We start from the raw sequence: 21147 nt of genomic DNA on the forward strand, positions 1-21147 counted from the left end.
TTCTTCATGTTCAATAGATTTGAGCTCTATAGCAGATCTTTCACTCCAACCAGGTAAAGCATATCTTTATGGAAAGGGCTTTGTGTCCAGGGGCAGAATGTGTAACAACGTGTGGAAATAGCTTGAAGAAGAACAACATAAAGCTGAAAATAGTGTCCCAATACTTTTAGTTTGTGTATTATTTTATAATTTCTTACAGCAACAAGAACAATAAAATGGTTTAAATATCTTTTATATAAATAAATATAACTATACAGTCTTGCATTCTGTTTTATTTACATTTTTTTTCAAATTAGGGTTGTAAGTGGAAGAACTATGTGAGTGTTGCCCTAAGTATTGACTAATTAACCTGCTGAAAATAAATATTATTAAAAGACAACTGAACAGCCAGCTTTTTTTTTATGCAACATGCATTTGTTCATCAAGTTACCATTCACTCAGTCAGATCTTGTGATTGTCGCATCACTAGGATATAATAATCAATCAGTCAGAATTGTCGATCAGTTAAAGAAGAAACAGAAACAGACTCAGGGGGATGAAGCATCAACATTCTCTTATTCCTTCACAAAAACCTATAAAGTGAAAGTATTCTAAAAACAGGATGTGATTATTTGAATACGGTTCGTGTTACGGATTAATATAAACATAACAAAAGAGAAGCGCAATAGAGTCAAATAAAAATGAATAATGATGGCTTACAAAAATACTGCAACGGCACCAGTATTGACGATACTAATCTTGAAAGCATTTGGGAATTATAATTACAATCAAATTTTCTTTTAAATGCTTTTTTTTTTTTTTTTTTTTTTTACATTTCTAAAAAAAACCCCACACAAACAGAGTCAGACATATAAAGGCTAAAGACCTAAAGGCTGGAAAAAAGAGGAAATGTGTGTGTGTGTGTGTGTGTGTGTGTGTATATATATATATATATATATATATATATATATATATATATATATATATACATATATATATATATATATATATACATATATATATATATATATATATATACATATATATATATATATATATATATATATATATATATATATATATATATATATATATACATATATATATATATATATATATATATATATATATATATATATATATATATATATATATATATATATATATATATATTAGACCTAAAGGCTAAACAAAATGAATAAAAAAGTGTGTATATGTATGTATATATATATATATATATATATATATATATATATATATATATATATATATATATATATATATATAAGACCACATGCAAAACGTAAAAGCAACTCAAACTTCCGGGTTAGTCACAAGAGTTGCGTATACACCCTTTTTTTCCATTGAGTCTTGGGAATTGTAGTTCTCTGCAGTAATTTTAGGTTGACTAGGAAACGAAATAGCCCTCTATAAAAACTACATTTCCCAGAAGCACCCCAGATCCGTTTCCGTTATTCCCCAGGATTCTCCAGCATTTCTATCCTTATCCATAGCAAAGTTAGTATTCCCACAGGTAGGTGTTATTTTTTCTATATCCGTATATAAAGTGAACAAACGTTTTATATGTTCTTTCGTTTTTACCTGCACAGAGATCATAAAGGTGCTGAGGAACCCGAATTATCCCTTTTTGTGAAGTGATCAGAGTATTTCAGAGTTAGCCCTTTATTCATTTATAATGTACAGTTATTATCGGTTATTATTGAGATCCCTTTGTTTATTAGTTTTATATTTATTGGTGGTTTGTTGTGCACAAATAGCTGGATGTAATAATGCATACAGCTGTGCATATCTTATCTGATTTTATGAATGTTTTTGCTCTCTCTCTCTCTCTCTCTCTCTCTCTCTCTCTCTCTCTCTCTCTCTCTCTCTCTCTCTCTCTTTGTCTCTTTTAAAATTTCCCAGAAACCTGAAAATGACAGGTAAGTTAAAAATATTATTATTATTATTATTATTATTATTATTATTATTATTATTATTATTATTTTAATTATTATTATTCCATACTGATCAAAGTGACGACAGAGTGGATTTTATTCCTGTCCCTTTATTATTTTTTTTTTTAACTTTTTATTATATTATGTAGTATATTTTAAATCAAATTCCATGCAAAATTATATTCTTTGTCATTTCTGGGTGGGGAAAATAATTTTTTCCTCAATAAATTCTGTACTTGTCTTGTGTGTGTTAATAAAATGAAAAGTTCTCTAGATCGTCTGTGTCCCGCCCCCTGAGAGTTCCTCACAAATTTCACAATTTGTGCAATTCGTCCAGTGTCCAATAACCAGTTTTACGTATACAAAACAATATATACGTACACAAATACGTATATATAAATAAAAAAAGATACATAATGTATATTACAAAATTCTTGAGAGTATAACCCTACTCCTACCTGATCTGCTTAAGGTATTGAAAGGATTTAAAAAAAAAAAAAGTAATTAAGTAAATCAATAAAGTGAAATGCTAGGCAATTAGGTTTTCTTTAAGGGCGTCGGAGCTTATTTTTTTCTTAGTAAACTATATAGCCCAAAGTTTGTGGACCTGACTTGAAGAATTGTGTGTGATAACTGAACATTCCATTCCACATTTAGTTTCAATTCCCTGTTATAAAAGCTCCACCCTTCTGGAAACATTTTTCATTAGAATTTGCAGATGTTTGTAGAGCTTCATTCAGCAAAAAGGGTGTTAGTAAAGTCAGATACTGGTGTAGGTAAGGTCAGTGCTCCAATTCATCCCAAAGGTGTTCAATAGGGTTGAGTTCAGAGCTCTATAGCAGCCCACTCAAGATCTTCCACAGATTTTTTCATCTCATTTCTTTATAGACCAGGCTTTGTGCACAGGGGCATTGTCATGCTGGAATAGGTTTGGGTCTTCTAGGGCATCCAGAGATGCCCAATTTAATTGTGTGTCTCCAACAGCTTGGGGAATACCGACATATGGTTGGAAAAGTCAGGTGTCTCAATACTTTTGTTCGTATAGTGTAGGTCATCATCTCTTATAAGATCATGGGTTTAATTTCATGTGGTTTATAAAATATTGTTTCAGTCCAAATTATAATTTTTTCCTTTAGAGCGAGTCAACAACTTCCCCCCTCTGCCCAAGTTCATGCGCATTAAGCCGTGTTTCTACCACAATGTTGACGAGGAAATTCCTCTACCTCACCGCCAGATTGTTCACAGAGTTTACAAGCTTTGGATCTGTAAGTGCTACCAATTTGGTGTCCACTAACAACATAAACGTTTGTGTTAAATGTCTCTGACAATGTTTTGACATTTCTGTGGTCACAGTGTACTCGATCGCGCTCTGCGTCAACCTGGTGGCTTGTATAGCTTGGGTGGCGGGTGGAGGCAGCTCGGTCAACCTGGGGCTCGGCCTCCTGTGGCTCGTGCTCTTCAGTCCCTGCGGATACACCTGCTGGTTCAGGCCTCTTTACAAAGCGTTTAGGTAAAACACTCCACAAAAAAGAAAAATGTTTAACATTTAAAATGCATTTCTTGTTGTCTGTTTTTATCTGATTCTATCTGTTTTTCCACAGGGCTGACAGTTCCTTTAACTTCATGACGTTCTTCTTCATTTTCTTTCTTCAGTGTGTCCTCGCTTTCATTCAGACCCTGGGAATAAACAACTGGGGTGCATGGTGAGGAATACCCTGATACATTTATGAACTCGTTTGCAATTTCTGTCCAAAATGATCATTCAAATAATATGCTGTATTAATTAATTTATTCATTTTATTAAATTGTATATATTTATTTTACTAAACTATGTGGATAAAAGTTTGAGGATGCCCAATCTATTAGGCATTATTTATAATTTATAATTTCCTAGACTTAAACTAGGAGACCCGTTTCCTTTGTCCAGCATGACAATGCCCCTGTGCACAAAGCCACCTCCATGACAACATGATTTACTTTGGAACACTGATTTTGCACAACTCATCTACATTAGTACCTGACCTCACTTACACCCCTGTGGCTAAATGAATGTTCACAAAAAATCTCCACAAGCACACCCTTCATAATCTAGTGGAACATCTCCCCAGAAGAATGGAGGTTATTATACCTGCAAATGTGAGATGTTCAAACAGCACAAACCAATCTAATGGTCAGGTGTCCACAAACTTTTGATCATATAGTGTTTTTAGTTATTTTGCATTTAATATTGTCTTGAGGGAGTCTTTTGGCCTGGTGTTGGCCAATATATATATCGCAAAACTGGCTATAAAGTAATTTCATCAGCTCAAAGAGAACTGTGATAGTCATCATCACATGATTTTTATAAGCAGCCCCACACACAGAGAGAGAGAGAGAGAGAGAGAGAGAGAGAGAAAAAGAGATTGAGAGATTGAGAGATATGGGGCATGGTAATGGTAAACTTTGTTCTTTTTCCCCCTCTCATGTAAATCGCTCTAGTGGCTGGATCGCTACAGTGATTTTTTTCAGCACTAACGTGGTCTCTGCTGTGTTTATGCTCATCGCCACTCTGCTCTTCACTCTAGTCACTGTGCTTATGGGACTGGTTTTGATCAGGGTGAGTATTTGATGCTAAAATAAAAAAAAAAAATGTATGCATCACTGTTCTTTCACTGTTGCACCATAATTTTTTGCACCGTTCTTCCACCTTTTCTTCGCCCCCCCTGTAAAAAAACTGCATATAACTGAATGTTTCCTCTACACTTGAATCCCCTGGTGTGTGGCCTGGTCAGGTGAACTGTGTGAGGACGTGTATAGGGTTTTAATAAAAAAAATTTTATATTAAATAATAGTAGTGTAACAGTACACAAAATTCAGGGTTTTTAAGTCACGGTTTGGTTCACTTTCGGTACGTTGGGGAGAAGAAGCGCAGAACATAAAATTGCTTGTCGTTTTTTTTTTTTTATTAACGCAGGTTATTATTATTAACATTTGTGAACAGTTTACATTTTTAAATCAATTTTAAATAAAATTCCTACTTGAAATTTATATTTTATAATAATTTAGTAAAGAAAAATCATATTAATGCAATACACTTTACAATTTGCCAGAAATTATTACATGATTAAATAAAATGTATTAAATGGAAAAATTGAATTAAATTGATTACATTTGTTAGACCCCTTTGCTAAAAGGATGGAAATGACAGTGGAGGAAAGGTAGAGTGGAGGAAGGTGCACACAGGTGGACTATGTTCTATGTAGGAGATGCAACCTGAAGGTGATTGGAGATTGTAAGGTGTTGGCAGGGGACAGTGTAGCTAGACAGCATCGGATGGTGGTCTGTAGGATGGTTTTGGAGGTGAAGAAGAAGAGGAGGAGAGTGTGGAATATGATGGTGGAAACTGAAGGATGAAGACTAGTGTGAGATTCAGGGAAGAGGTCAGACAGGAGCTCGGAGGTGGTGAAGAGGTGCTGGATGATTGGGCAATTACTGCAGAAGTGATGAGGGAGACAGATAGAAAGGTTCTTGGTGTGACATCTGGAAATAGAAAGGAAAACAAAGAGACGTGGTGGTGGAATGAGGAAGTGCAGGAGAGCAGAAGGAGAAAGAGGTTGGGATCGACAGAGTGATGAGAAAAGTAGGCAGGAGAACAAGGAGATGCGGCAGCAGGTAAAGAGGAATGTGGTGAAAGCCTTGGAAAAGGCATATGAGGAGCTGTAAAAGAAGTTGGACACTAAGGAAGGAGAAAATGATTTGTAGCGATTGGCCAGGCAGAGGAACCGAGCTGAGAAGGATGTGCTGCAAGTTAGAGCAATAAAGGATGAAGATGGAAATGTGTTGACTAGTGAGGAGAGTGTGTTGAGAAGATGAAGGGAGTATTTTGAGCAGCTGATGAACGAGGAAAATGAGCGAGAGAGAGAGAGAGAGAGAGAGAGAGAGAAGGTTGGATGGTGTGGAGATGTGAAACAGAAAGTGAATAGGATTAGTAAAGAGGAAGTGAGAGCAGAGATTAAGAGGATGAAGAGTGGAAAGTCGGTTGAACCAGATGACCTACTGGTAGAAGCGTGGAGATGTTTAGGGGAGATGCAGTGGAGTTTATAACAAGATTGTTTAACAAGATTCTGGAAGGTGTGAAGATGCCTGAGGAATGGAGAAGGAGTGTGCTGGTACCGATCTTTAAGAATAAGGGAGATGTGCAGACCTGCAGTAACTACAGGGGAATAAAGTTGATCAGTCACACCATGAAGTTATGGGAAAGAGTAGTGGAAGCCAGGCTGAGAGAAGAGGTGACCATCTGTGAGCAGCAGTATGGTTTCATGCCGAGGAAGAGCACCACAGACGCCTTATTTGCTTTAAGAATGTTGATGGAGAAGTATAGAGAAGGTCAGAAGGAGCTGCATTGTATGTTTGTGGATTTAGAGAAAGCGTACAACAGGGTGGAGAGAGGAGTTGTGGTATTGTATGAGGAAGTCTGGTGTGTCAGAGAAGTATATGAGGGTAGTGCAGGACATGTATGAGGACAGTGTGACAGCAGTGAAGTGTGCAGTAGGAACGACAGACTGGTTCAAGGTGGAGGTTGGACTGCATCAAGGATCGGCTCTGAGCCCTTTTCTGTTTGCAGTGGTGATAGACAGGTTGATGGACGAGGTCAGACAGGAGTCTCTGTGGACTGTGATGTTTGTGGATGATATTGTTATTTGTGGTGAGAGTAGGGAGCAGGTGGAGAAGAGCCTGGAGAGGTGGAGGTAAATGCTGGAGAGATGGGGAATGAAAGTCAGTAGGAGTAAGACAGAGTACATGTGTGTGAATGAGAGGGAGGGCAGTGGAGTGGTGCAGTTGCAGGGAGAAGAGGTGGAGAAGGTGGAGGAGTTCAGGTACCTGGGGTCAACAGTGCAAAGTAATGGAGAGTGTGTTAGAGAAGTGAAGAAAAGAGTGCAGGCAGGGTGGAGTGGGTGGAGAAGAGTGATAGCAGGAGTAATTTGTGATAGAAGAGTATCTGTGAGAGTGAAAGGGAAAGTTTATAGGACTGTGGTGAGACCTGCGATGTTGTATGGATTAGAGACAGTGGCACTGACTAAAATACAGTAGGTGGAGCTGGAGGTAGCAGAGCTGAAGAGGTTGAGGTTTTCGTTTGGAGTGACGACGATTAGAAATTAGTTTATTAGAGGGGCAGCGCATGTAGGACGTTTTGGAGACACGGTGAAGGAGGCGAGATTGAGATGGTTTGGACATGTGCAGAGGAGGGACATGGGGTATATCAGTAGGAGAATGCTGAGGATGGAGCCACCAGGAAGGAGAAAAAGAAGAAGACCAAGGAGGAGGTTTATGGATGTGGTGAGGGAAGACAAGCAGGTAGTTGGTTTTAAAGGGGCAGATGTAGAGGACAATGGGGTATGGAGACGGATGATGAAGCCGAAAAAAGAAGAAGATGAAGAAGATTTACCCATTTGGATAATACAGATAATACAGATCTGTATACGGTCGGGGTGTGTATATATATATATTGTGTATATATACAGTATATATTATTTACTTTACGGAGACTAAGCAAAACTTGCGGTCCACCACTTAATATGTTCATGAAGGAACTCGGACTATGTTCCGCACATAAAAAGTATTGTGTTTTGTACCGTTACACCCCTAATAAATACCCATCTGTCCTTTTTATTTCAGGTTCACAGGTTATACCGTGGTGGTGGAGGCAGCATGCAACGTGCCCAGGAAGAATGGAGTACCGGTGTGTGGAAGAGTGCCCCTGTGAGAGATGGCAGCTTCAACACTATTACCGAGACCGGCCCCAGTCTGCCCCAGTACCCCGCTTCTGTACCCAGCTACCCAGAAAACAGGCCGTGGTGATAAACCACTCAGGACTTCAAATGTTCATTTCTTCCTCCGTAATCATCTCGGTCATCTCATGCCTCGTTGTGAACAGCATGACTGTGAAACACTGAACACCGAAACAGGATTTAATAAACTCCGCTGTACATTTGTTTACAAACTTCATCACAAAAATTTGCCAAGTAAGACACGCTGTTTGGCCAAAAGTTTGTGGACACCCGAACGTAAGATTGGTATCTGCTTTCTGAACATTCCGTTCCACATTTACGTCCTTATTTGCTCTTATAATAACCTCCACTCCTCTGAGAAGATAGATCAGTCAAGATGTTGCTCTAGATTTTGGAGATTTTTAAAGCTACAAGAGTGTAAGTAAAGTCAGGTACTAATGTAGGTGAGGTGAGGAGGCCTGGGGGTGCGCTCAGCTTTCCAGTTCATCGGTTTGAATAGGGGTGAGGTCAGAGCTCAACAGCAGGCAACTCAATATCTTTCACTCCTATTTCCATTTATGGGGTTTGGTAGACGTAATTATCCAGAGCAACTTACAACTAAAGCAAGGGGCCTAAACTAAGCTCAAGGGCCCAGCAGTGGCAGCGTAGTCATGCTTGGAGTTACACTCACGATCAGAAGTCCAACATATTAACCACTGAGCTTCCATTGACCATGCTGGAACAGGTTTGGGTCTCCAAGCTCAAGTAAAGGGAAAATGTACTACTTTATACCAGCATCCAAAGGCATCCTATACAATCATGTGCCTCCGACCTTTGCATATAACTGGAACATTCGGGTGTCCCAATACTTTTGGTCATACTGCTTACATCTTAATGACGTTCTGAACGATGTGAGTGATATTACAGTATAAAATATTCAATCGGATCGATGTTTGTTTTTCCAGATGCTTTCAGTCTAAATGTGAGACGTTACACTAAAAAAAAAAAAAAAAAGGTTTATTTTGCCAAATGATGCCTTACATAACAAAAACTGCACATCTTAAACCAGAATATTCTTCAATTGTCGAAAATTGACGTGCCATATTCCATCTGCCTTTTTGATCCACTGACCATGTGCACAGGTGTCGCTTCTCAGCTAGCCAAGAACATTACTTTTTTTTTTCCCCCTTATTTTTCTTGTCTGAGATCCTGAATTTCTCTTCTATTATATCTAGCATGTGTAAAGGATGCGCTTTATTATATTTAGCATGGTCAAAATATATATCTCTATTTTTCTATTTTATTTCGATCGCCAAATTATTCCGAGTGGAAATCTGTTCAGCCAGGATTCGTATTAGATCGCTCCTGTTTCTATCATCTGCTTCTGATTTCAGTGCCATGCTGATCAGAGATCCATTCCTTCAGCTGGTGTTGCAGCTGTATATAAACTTTCCTTTGTGTAATGTTCCGATTAGGACCATTGTGTTTACAAACGGCTGAACCGTGTGAAGTGTGAATGACTGAGTGGATCAACTTTACTTGATTAACACAAGTAATAACATTTATGTTTAATAAGATTGTACGACTCTAAAAAAAAAAAAAATGTCTTAACCTAGATCACTAATAAAAACATTTCTTTTTTTGAATGCTTGTGAGGAAATGATTTTTATTTGAATTATTGCACAAATTAAGGTTTTTAGTGCTACTGTGTCTTTCCCGGCATGGTGTCAGTTTATTCTAAGGGAAGTATGATGCACTTATTCATACACTGTATGGCCGAAAGTATTATGACTTGTCCGGCCATATGTGCATCTTTGCCAAACTGTTACCACAAAGTTGTACACACAATAATATCGAATGTGTTTGGGTGCGATAGCATGACAGGAGACCTAGTGCACAAAGCCAGCTCCATGGAGATAAGCTTTCTGTGAGCAGGAGTGGAAGATATAGATATAGTTCTGCTATAGAGATCAGAACTCAACACTATTGAACACCTTTGGGATGAATTAGAATGCTGACTGCACCCCAGGCCTCCTCACCTCACCTACTACAAACTGTAGGCCTGCATGAAGATCCTCAGTGGTTACAGGAATACTTAAACCAGCCCTTCTGGTACCAACAATTACTATAAAAATCACTATTAGATCACTTTTTAAAGCTGCTTTGAGACAATGTCCATTGTGAAAAGCGCTATAGAAATAAACAAACGAACAAGTTCATAAATAAACAAATGAATATTAACATCCAAACGACTCAGCAGCGCTCCCTAGTGTTCTTTAGACATTAAACAAATAAATACGCATACGATTCAACAGCGACTCCTAGCGTTCATTTTTAGACATTGAACAAATTAAAATCTTCTTCTTCCGGCTGTTCCCATTAGGGGTCGCCACAGCGAATCGTCCGTCTCCATACTACTCTGTCCTCTACATCTTCTTCTTCTTCTACTTTCGGCTGCTCCCATTAGGGGTCGCCAGAGCGGATCATCCGTCTCCATACCACCCTGTGTCCTCTACATCTGCCTCTTTCACACCAAACTCTGTCCTCTACATCTGCCTCTTTCAAAACAAATTAAATCCAAACTATTAATGAGCGCCCTCTATTGTTCAACATTAGACATTGAACAAATAAATGTCCACTCGACTCAACAGCGTCCCTAGTGTTTATTATTAGACATTAAACAAATAAATATCCACACGGCTCATGAGCGCCCCTAGTGATTAACATTAGATATTACACAAATAAATATTCAGTCGGCTCAGCAGCGCCTACTAATGTTCATTATTAGACATTGCACAAATAAATATCCACTGGGTTAAATAACAACTCCCCCTAGTGTTCAACATCAGACATTCAATAAATAAATAAATAAATAAATAAATAAACCCACTCGGCTCTACAGCGCCCCCTGTGCCCTACATCAACCATTCAAATAATAAATAAATATCCACACAGTTCCTTACAATTAACTCAATTTAAAACACAGCTAATATTATAAATAATATGTATATATATACATAAGAATCAACAGGCTTTCCACGAAAAACACAAATCGATTGTTATAAATATTAACCTTTATACTGTCTATCTAATTTAAAACAGTCTTTACAACATGTTCAGGATGAACAATCATTCATTTTGGTGTGTACAAAGGCACTAATATGGATCTTTTATTATCAGTATTATTATTATTATTATTAACATTTGTATTATAATGATCAGACTAGTTTATATCCATGCACAGGCCTGATTCTTTCCCACATGCGTTGTTCTGTACAGTTCCCTGTCCTCCCCTCCCCCACCACATCCACCACACCGGTAAAACATGGCCTGGAGTTCGGTCCGGAACGAACTGCATTGATTTTATCCCCCTATGGTTGTTGCGTTGGATTTTCTTTGCGTTTTCTTTTTGTTTTCATAAATTTCTGGTTGTATAATGCGAACAAATCGTGTTCCACCCACGAAAATGCATCTGGATCTATTAATATCGATACATTAAACACCTAATGGAGATGAGAAAAAAGTAAAACAAAAGCATTCGATCTTTTCAGGCCTGGTTGTGTGGAATTTATGAACTGGATTTCTGGGCAGTGGAGCGGACTGGCCGGGGCCATGCGCTCCCTGTCGACTTTACGCGTAAAGCCCGGTGGTCCTGGTCAAGTCTGAATGAAAAATATACCGAGTTTCGACTTAAAACTGATCTATTGAAACCGGGCCGGTATGATTGTGAGGTTCAGACATCAGTGTGCATGTGTAGAAGAGCGAGCGGCCTGTCAGGACCGTGAGACCTGACCGGAATGGATCCGTCTTTTTTCAGCGGTACTGTCGCTTTAAATCCTCGCGGCACCGCCTCCTTGGCGTTGGCCACGCCCACTCAGACAACGACACGAGCTAGGATTGGACGAGCCGCGCTCGGGTCCGAGCGCTCCGGCGCTTTTCATTGGCGCGCCGCCGCCTTTTCCCCTCACAGGTTCTCGCGGGGCTGCTTTGTGAAGATGGCGGCCGAGCTGGTCGAGGCGATGGTGAGTAGACGGGGCTGTTTTTCTTTTGCTGCGCGAAAACCACAGCTTCCCGTGGACTAAAGAGAGACCCGGTTCTCGCGTGTTCGAGCCGCGACGAGAACTCGGGCAGCACGGAGCTCGGCGCAAGCCGTTTCCTGTAGTTGGTAGTCCCTAAAACTGCGCTTGGCTCTGAGGTCTGGACGGAGCTGAGGTTAGCTGCTACAGGCTAACGACACTGGAAATGAATGATGGGACTGTTAAAAAAACACCGGCTCACACTGTAGGCGGCGGACTGTGGAGAACCAGGGTCACTTTTCACATTCTAGAACAAGTCCGAGTTCAACAGGACACGAGAGAACTGTCACTTAGTGCAGCTCCTTCAACCAAGAGCTGAAGTAAAGCTAATAAATGAGTGTGGTGCCGAATGGAGCCGAGCCGAGCCGAGTGTAGCCGATCAGAGCCGATCAGAGCCGATCAGAGCCGATCAGAGCCGATCAGAGCCGATCTGAGCCGAAGCGTCCCTGCACTGCCTCCTGTCCACATCGGTGTATTGGTGTATTCCCATATTTTGTAATATAACTCCCTAATATTCGAGATTGTCTAAATAAAGCAATCTGCACGAGTTATCAGTGTGCATTCGTATTTCCAGAGTGTGTAAATATTCATTTCAACAATGATCCTTTGCAGTCGTGGTTCAGATCATTCAGAGCTTCACTTGTTCAGGAAAATGTTATAAATCGTAGTTTTTTTTTGCATCAAATCGAATTGTTTAGAAACGACCCTCTTAAAACATACACTGACCCTTTTGTGTACTGTCTTTCTCTGTTTTTCTACATCCCATCTTTCTTCTGTGTGTAGAACATGGTGAAGAGTTTTCGAGTGTCTGACCTGCAGACACTGCTGGCCTCTATGGGGCGCAGTAAAAGCGGCTTGAAGCAGGACTTGGTGGGACGAGCTTTGAGACTAGTGCAGACCGAATACAGCCCGGAGCTGCTGAAGAACGTCCGGCAGCTTTACGAAACACGCTTTCCCAAAGCGCCCGGGTGGTTGGCTGCTCGTCGGCCGGAGGGGATACCGGCAGTGTCCTATCCGACCATCAACTCATCCCCACGAAACGCAGCACAGGGCACAGACTACCTCAACAGCATGCCCAAGCTGGCTGCTCCACCAGCAGCCGAAGTTAAACTAGTGCCCTTGCCCTTTTACCACAACCTAGAAACCTTGCTGCCACCTACTGAGCTAAGTGCGTGATTTAGTCACTAAACCAAACCATTTTCTTTTGCTGAGCCGTAAATGTTGTACTTTTGTTTAAAAGCTAATGGTTAATTTTCTTTGCAGTTGCACAGAACAGTGAGAAACTACAGGACAGTCAGTGTGTGTTTGAACTCACACAGGGCCAAATAGAACAGATCCGAAACTCCAGGTGGGGAAATCATCTCAATGTTGCACATTTATGTTTGCGCTCATCATCAGCACCCTCAGTTTTAGACTTCATAGCAATGCCACACCAGATGCCTCACTTTCTCACATTTCTTAATGCATTTGAATTGGGAATACAGCAGGATGTAACAACCTGAGCAGAATAATGTTTTTTATTGTTAAGTATGCGTTCAGCGGTATATACTCGGTTCATACAGATTACTTCGTTAATGCAAAATTGAACGATGACTGATTTTTCTCCATCGTTGTGTTCTCAGTGAACTTCGCCCAGGAGTGAAATCGGTCCAGGTGGGCCTTAGGTAAGTCTGTCCGAATATTACAAGGGAATGTTATGGTCTCTCTTTATTGTTTGTTTGTTTTTGTTTTTTCTTACCCTGTAATATATTTAAATGAATCAGAGCCTAATTCCTGTTCTTCACACATCTTCATACAAACCAAGTGTTTTTGTTTTGTTTTTAGAAGCACATGTTCCTTTTGTCTCAATGCAACAAACTCTGTAATGTAACGAAAATATTTCCGTTGACCAAACAAATCTTTAAATGTCCAGATGTTCCACTGTATTTACATAGAAAATAGCATGAAGAACAGCTGTACACACTTTCAGCACCTGGACAGTTCTTTTCTACGAACTTTCAGCTGAAATTCTTCGCTGTGCCTCTTTTCTTTCTATGTGATGCTGTTCAATAGGATTTATATGCAGTGTCTGGGCAGGTTGTTCCATGATGGATACAAACAATCTGTATTAACACTCGCAGAACTCAGATGTACACGTCCGATCATCTTGTTGTACGATGAAGCCTGTTCCACTGAACCGCAGTCCAGACGGAACTGCACGGTGATGAAGAATGGAATGGGAGCCATGTTGGATCAGGATTCCTTTCATTTTCCAGGACCTTCCCTGCTCCAATACAACCCTAAACCATTAGGTTTCCACCTCCATGTGGGGGTGAGGGAGTCTGATCACATCTTCTCTCCTGTTATCCATCTTGTTTGGACTCCAGAACTTACTTCCACTCATTCACTCTCCAGTTCTTGTGCTTTTACAGAGTTTGTTGCGTAGAAACCAAATTAACATGCATGCGTTTCAAAAACTGTTGACAAGCGTTATCAGAAAATAACGACTATATATATAAAAGTGTGTGGTGCATAGACGTTCTCTCCATAACCATTCATTCACAAGGGTTGTAATCTGATCATGAATCCATTACCTTATGATATTCGTACACTTTTTTTTTTTTTTATGCCTCAGCAGACCATTTAAAGAGAAATCGGGTCCTAGTAGACTTTCTGTAAAAAAAAAAAATATATAGGTTACAGGTTGTAGGTTACAAGTGATCAGAAGGAGAACGTTGTTCTGATTTTCAGAGAATCTTCTGGCAAAATGCCCATCAATGACCCCAATCTATTTTTTTGACTTGTATATGGTCACTTCCTGTTTCTGTCCCTCATCTTGGTGAGACGTGACAAATCCACTACAGTGTAAAATTCTCAAGAGCTCTATCTGATATGTTCAACCAACATGTGTTTTTTTTTTTTTTTTTGTCGTTCTAGAATCTGTTACACTGACTCCATTGGTGTCCAGGAGGATCAGTACCCTCCCAATATTGCTGTCAAAGTGAATCAGTCCTACTGTCATGTTCCCGTAAGTAGGCTTAGATCGGATCTTGAGTATTTAATTTGCCGGATGGAGCGAATGATACCTATTTTTTTCCTAATTTGTTACTTGTGTTTTCACCCCAAACATCTTTTTATAATCTCCTCCTCACCTGTTATCTCCAGGGTTATTATCCTTCCAACAAACCAGGTGTGGAGCCTCGTCGTCCGTGTCGCCCGATAAACATCACGCCCTGGCTTCATCTCTCGACAGCCACCAACAGAGTCACCATCACATGGGGCAACTTCGGAAAGGTACGTTTGAAAAAACGCTCGTTTCCTGCGATGCACCTTAATAAGTGTGGTCACATGACACCGTTCTCGTTTCCGTGTTGCAGCGCTATTCCGTGGCCGTGTACCTGGTGAGGGTCTTCACGTCTGCAGAGCTGTTCAACCAACTCAAGCACTGCTCGGTGGAGAGCGCCGAGCGATGTCGCGAACGCAGTGAGTCGATAGAACGAGACCGAATATGGACAAAAGTATTGGGAAGCCTATCATTTCCAGCCACACGATGTTCTCACTAAAAACCCTTACCACAAAGTCCATGTCCATGAAGATATGGGGTAGAAGGTCTCCTGCTGTAGAGCTTTACCCTATTAAGCATAGATGCGATCCCTATTGAGGCCAGTCACCTCACTTACATCATTACCTGACTTGTGGCTGAAGGATCTCCAAAAGTTTTAGTGGAACATCATCTCAGAGGAGTGGTGGTTATTATAAAAGTGGAAATGTTCAAAAAGAAGCGCACGTGTTATGGTTAGGTGTCCACAAACTTTTGGCCATATAGCGTATCTTTTCAAATTCAACCGATTGGGTTATTTTCTGCTTAAATAAAACATCTCTTGGATTATTAAGATGTTTTTTGTGATTGTTTCTCTGCAGTTCAAGACAAGCTGCGTTTCGATCCAGAGAGTGAGATCACCACTACAGGACTGCGAGTGTCTCTAATCTGCCCAGTATGTATTTGTTCTTTTATTTATCATCATCCTTTTTTCCCCTCCTTCATGTCATTCACTAAATAATTTAAGTATATATAATTTGATTTGCATACCGGATGAATGATTGTGTTTGAGGAGGGTCAGCTCTGTTTTGAAAAAGTGCATCTTTTTCAGTATATATGATTCTCACCATCTCCGTGTTCCCCTTCAGCTGGTGAAGATGCGTCTGGGAGTGCCGTGCCGAGCGCTCACCTGCGCTCACTTGCAGTGTTTCGATGCCGTTTTCTTCTTGCAAATGAACGAGAAGAAGCCTACATGGACTTGCCCTGTGTGTGACAAACCTGCTCCCTTTGAGCTGCTCACCATTGATGGGTAAGATGATTGTGTTCCTACTGACTTTTCCTCTATTACAGGCAGAGATTCTTATTTTAAAAAAATTATTTTTTTTTTGCTACTTTGTGCTTTAGATTGCTCTCTGAGATCCTGAAGGAGACGGAGGATGTGGAGGAGATCGAGTATTTGACTGACGGCTCATGGAGGCCGATCAGAGACGACAAAGAAAAGGACAGGGAGCGAGAAAATAACCACACTCCAGATTATCCAGTTGTGGATATATGTAAGACTTTCCTTTGTGTCTAGTTGGAGAAACAAATCCATATCAGTTCTGGTATCTAAAGGGTTCTAACTATGGGCAAAAGGTTTTAATCATCTGTTGCCTGGAGGTTGGTACCAGAGTGGTGCGGAAAAAAAAAAAACATGGCTGAAAACACACCCTGCTGAGAACGACAGACTTCTGGTAGTTTCATGGTGAGCAGAAAAGCATCTTGCCATACACAAACCCAAAACCCCTATGAGGTGGATGGGCTACAACAGCAGAAGACCACATCTGGTTTCTCGGCTGACACAGGCCAGCAGGTTGGGTTCCATGGATTTATTCTGTTGGTACTGAATTCTGACTGTACCTGGTTCATCATCTGGTTATGATTCATCCGACCAGGCTACCTTTTATTTATTTATTTTTGAATAAATCTAATTGGGTTTTGGTGAGTGTGTACACTGAGGCCAAGGAAAACATAGCATGGCCTTTTGCTATTGTAGCCGATCCACCTCGAGGTTGGACATGTTCTAAGATGCTTTTCTGCTCAGCACATTTGTACAGAGTGATGATCCGAGTTAACTCGAACCTGTCTGGTTGAGTTGGATCTTCTTGGAAATCCTGAAACCAGCTCTTTTGGCACTAACGAATCATGAAAAAAGAGATGCTGAAGGTTGATGGGAACATTACCCAAATCTGCTGGTGTGACTATATTAAGAATGAATTCTCGTTTAAATTTCAGGTGTTCCTGAGACGAACGGCCACTCCCCAGCACACAGCAGCACGAGCCAGACGGGAAGGTCGGCATCTAGCGGCCCAGCGGCAGGCACGGGTGCTGCGAGCGGATCTTCAGGCGGAGGGGCAGTGGTGGACCTTACGCTGGACGACTCATCAGACGAGGAAGAGGGTGGTGGGGGGGGTGGAGACAGCGAGGACACAGAGGACAGCCAGGACAGCCCAGCGCCCAAGCGGGGCCGATACGATTACGACAAAGATCTTGTCACTGCATACTGAAACGGGCTGCAGATACGGACAGAGGGACAGGGGACGCGGGTTCGAGCCCTGGAAAAATCCCCTTAACTCTCATGTTGTTGTTTTTTTTGTTTGTTTGTTTTTTCGCCCCCTACTCCCCCTCCCCCTCTTATTTTCCTCTCCTAAAACACGTTTCCCCTCCCCCGCCCAAAAAAATACTCATACAGACGTACAAACACGTGCACAAACTGTTGACCTCTGGAGCAGGCGGGCATCCTCATGACACCACTGGAAAACCCATAGATGCCCACTAAAGCCATCGTGTCTTCTCCACCACGACGTCTTGGTACTGTTTTTCTCCCTTTAAATAACTGCGGAGTTATAAAACCACCCTCGATTCTTTCTCTTCCACCATCTTTCCACTACAGTCGCTTATAGGCATTTTAGCTTTCACCGTAGACACCAGGTCTTGTGAGGAGATGCTTGAGAAAGATTCCTCGTCAGCAATACGACGTCAGAACCAATCGCGGCGTAACGCAGAGACAAAACTGCGAGTTTGATTTAAAAAAAAAATAAAAAATTCTTATATAGGGATTATAATCCTTACTCGATTGGGTTTATGTACAATATCGGGCAGCCAGAATAAGTCAGCGCCGTCTCTGTAACTCTGCACGGTTTGGTCAGATTTGGAAGGTAACATTTTGTGATTTTCATTTTATTTATTTGCCCCACCCCCTATTTTTTGGTTTTTTTTCTTTTTCCCATGGAAATTGACAACCTACCTCAGTCTAAAGGCAAACCTGACCACAACTTGAAAGGTTAGACAACATGACTTGATTATTTTATTTTTTTTTTTTTAATACTCAGTAACACTGGAAAGAAAAAGTTGTTGTTTTCTATGTCATGCCCTTTCGATATCTCACTAAAAACAGCCCTGGACTTTTCTCACAAGCGATGGATTTCCAATCAGCCGAAATAAGGAATGCTCTCTCTCCCTCTCTCTCTCGCTCTCTCTCTCTCTCTCTCTCTCTCTCTCTCTCTCTCTCTCTTTCTTTCTTCTCTCGTCTCAGACACTCGGAATCGTGAGAACTTTTGAAACTGATGTTCCAGCAGGTAAATATTGTACAGTAGGAGGTAACGAGTGCGTATCCAAACTCGGTCGCAAGTCTGCGGCTTCTAAAATTCTGCAAAGTACACGGACCAGCATTCGTTAGATCTCGGGGAAGGCAGGAGATGGAGCTGAGAAGAAGCCCAGGCAATGCCTAGACAACGTTTAAATGACTTGTAAAAGTAATTTTTCTGAATGCATGAACTCAGACGGGGATAAAAACATTGAACCCAATAATAGGCTTCATGTTTTTTGTTTTTTTTGACACCCCCCCCCCCCCCAACCTCCCTCAATTAGACACGTTTGTTTCGAAACTTATGAGACTTTGTTTTCACTGTGAGCTCTGTGAATCAGCCATTGATGTCCTTCTGATGTCGTGAGATGGTTATGTTGCTCAATCTTCTGATGTGGAATCAGCGATCGGTGTAACATGCAACGTTTTTCTTCTTTTTCTTTTGCCATTCGAGAGAGAAAAAAAAAAATGTATTTATTGTTTTAATCATTTTTGTCTTGAAATAGCGTTTGTATTATTTGTACATATCATATCCAGGCGCTTGAGGAGAGTCCAACGCTAGTTTTCCTAAGGGATGGGAAAATAAATCTGGCTAGGAGGCTGGTTCCGATTACCCAGTTAGATAGGAGACCTCGCATCCTGCATCCACTCGGCGCAGGAAATCCGTAATCCGCCTGCCATGTTGCCTAGTCATGTGATAATTGGGAATGTCATTGGGGGGGAAACTAGTGGTGTTAATCATAGAACTTCTGCTCTCGGTTGGTGTTCAAGTTCCTATGGGAACGTGTACTTGGTAGGAGAAGGAGGCAGACCACTGGTCCGAAGTTCAGCTTCATCAGTCATTTGATTAGCGAGTTATAATACCTGAGTACCAGGTACTGTGTAGACACACAAAGGGCTCACAGCTTGCAAATTCTTTTTAGTAAGTAGGACGAGAAAACCACTGCGTAATATCCACTGCTCAGAGTGATTTTTTTTTTTCTTGTTTTTTGTTTTTTTTTCTGCTTCTTTAAATCACCTGGATTTCCAACTTCAGCGCTGTATTCCATCTGTCCGAGGAAAACGTCTTAAAACCGTGACTTTTTACGGGATTTTGATTTGCGAGTCCACATACGGTCTTCCACCAATTGTCCAGGTTCAGGACAGGTTCATTGTTTTCATTCGAGAAGCAAAAAAACTTTTTGACCTAAAGTGGTTAATTTGGGGAATTGAAGGTTCAATCTTGACTGGTGACGTCCTTTATTTTTTTTTTCTTTTTCATGACAGTGCTTAAGATAGCATGAGCAGTGGCTTGCAAATTCTTGTAATTGTTTTTCTTTTTTGTTTTTTTTTCCCCTGTGTCTTTTTACATGTTATTAAAAGCCAATAAAAAAAATAAATAATATTTTAGCAGTTTTCAAGTTTGCTCCAGTGGGTGGTCTTGGATAAATTGTAAGTGTTCTGGTGGGGTTTTTTTTGGGTTTTTTTCCCCCCCTATTTTCATAAGCGATAAATAAATCGGTGGAATTCTGTCGTGTCCACGAGAGTGAATTTGGCTGTGGAATCGAGTACTCGGACGGTCCCTGTTTGAATGGAAAGACGTGTAAAAAGTTCAAGGACATCATACTGTCATTTGTGTGCAATTAATTAAAATGATTTTAAAAAAATTGTTTCTTTTTTTTTTCCTTTTTTTTTTTTTTTTTTTAAACCATTGTCAGGTTTTGAGTCCAGGTTTGTTCTGTTCCCTACTGAAGGTTCATGCAGGATTCTCTCTGGGTTCCTCTCAGATACATGCCAGTAGGTGGCGTGGTTACTCTAAATAACTTGAACTGTGTTTGTGTGTTACAGTGGCTTCTGATAATATTGGCACCCTTGGTGAATATGAGAGAAGGAAGTTTTGTATTTCTTCAATCATTTGTTTACAAGAAAATCACATCAAAAACGTTCATAAGAGTCAAATATATTTAGAAGTAGGATCACATTTATATACATTTCTATGTGCACTTGGGTGACTAGGAACAGGAAACTAGTAAATTATGACTTCCTGTTTCACAGGGATATTTTTTTTTAATTAAAAAAAAATGTAAACATTAGACAATTTTTTCACAGCCCTCTCTGCTTACATTTACTCAGGGTGCCAATATTAGTGAAAGGAAGACACACTATATGATGCCCATCAGTGCCCAGAATGTCTTCCTGCTTCATGTCCAATGTTCCCAGGAAAAGCTCTGGATCCACTCGTACCTCCTCAACCAGCATAAATCAGTTATTATTGAAACTCTACAACAATTCTACGTGGCTCTCACAAGAAAAGCTCATCATTTTATATGTCCTACTGAAGCTGGTACACTACTGTATACGGGCAAAGGTTTGTGGACACCTGACCATAAGACGGGCTTCTTTGAGTATCCCGTTCCAAATTTGCTGTTCTAATCACTTCCACTAGATTTTAAAGTTTGCTTATGGAGGTTTGTGTGAGATTTATTCAGCTGTAAGCGTGTGAGTGAAGTCAGGTAGTGATGTAGGTGATGTGAGGAGGCCTGGGGTGCAGTCAGTGTTCACATACATCCTGTTCAGTAGGGTTGAGGTCAGATTAAGATCTTCTACTGTCATGCTGGACCAGGTTTGTGTCTCCTAGTTACATATTATGGTATTTGGCGGACATTATTATCCAAAGCAACTTAAAATATACATTTACATGTTTTTACGACTGAGCAGTTAAGAGCCTTGATCAAGCGGTGGCAGTTTGCTGGTGCTCGGGTTTGAA

The 21147-nt window shown here is 40.5% G+C and overlaps 2 protein-coding genes across 2 annotated transcripts; both read left to right on the forward strand.

Moving 5' to 3' along the window:
- Positions 1-1376: 1376 nt before the first annotated feature.
- scamp4 (secretory carrier membrane protein 4) lies at positions 1377-9327 on the forward strand. The gene is made up of 7 exons (XM_083559437.1): positions 1377-1513; positions 1903-1919; positions 3071-3199; positions 3288-3444; positions 3536-3637; positions 4413-4530; positions 7590-9327. The coding sequence occupies exons 2-7, from the start codon at positions 1913-1915 to the stop codon at positions 7770-7772; spliced, it is 696 nt and encodes a 231-aa protein (XP_083415563.1). The 5' UTR covers positions 1377-1513; positions 1903-1912; the 3' UTR covers positions 7773-9327.
- A 2025-nt stretch (positions 9328-11352) lies between these two features.
- pias4a (protein inhibitor of activated STAT, 4a) lies at positions 11353-18610 on the forward strand. The gene is made up of 11 exons (XM_083559219.1): positions 11353-11703; positions 12541-12925; positions 13021-13105; positions 13380-13421; positions 14674-14764; positions 14902-15030; positions 15114-15219; positions 15658-15731; positions 15925-16085; positions 16181-16329; positions 17051-18610. Exons 1-11 carry the CDS (start codon positions 11479-11481, stop codon positions 17320-17322), a joined length of 1719 nt encoding a protein of 572 aa, XP_083415345.1. The 5' UTR covers positions 11353-11478; the 3' UTR covers positions 17323-18610.
- The last annotated feature ends 2537 nt before the right edge of the window (positions 18611-21147 follow it).

This window comes from Silurus aristotelis (assembly GCF_946808225.1).
Source record: "Silurus aristotelis genome assembly, chromosome: 13".
Taxonomy (NCBI): domain Eukaryota; kingdom Metazoa; phylum Chordata; class Actinopteri; order Siluriformes; family Siluridae; genus Silurus; species Silurus aristotelis.

Coding starts and splice junctions, on each gene's coding strand:
- scamp4 (XM_083559437.1), top strand. Junction 3,200..3,287: donor AGTTTACAAGCTTTGGATCT/GTAAGTGCTACC, acceptor CTGTGGTCACAG/TGTACTCGATCGCGCTCTGC. Junction 4,531..7,589: donor TGGGACTGGTTTTGATCAGG/GTGAGTATTTGA, acceptor TTTTTATTTCAG/GTTCACAGGTTATACCGTGG.
- pias4a (XM_083559219.1), top strand. CDS start 11,479: ATGGATCCGTCTTTTTTCAGCGGTACTGTCGCTTTAAATCCTCGCGGC. Junction 13,106..13,379: donor GAACAGATCCGAAACTCCAG/GTGGGGAAATCA, acceptor TTGTGTTCTCAG/TGAACTTCGCCCAGGAGTGA. Junction 15,732..15,924: donor GAGTGTCTCTAATCTGCCCA/GTATGTATTTGT, acceptor GTTCCCCTTCAG/CTGGTGAAGATGCGTCTGGG.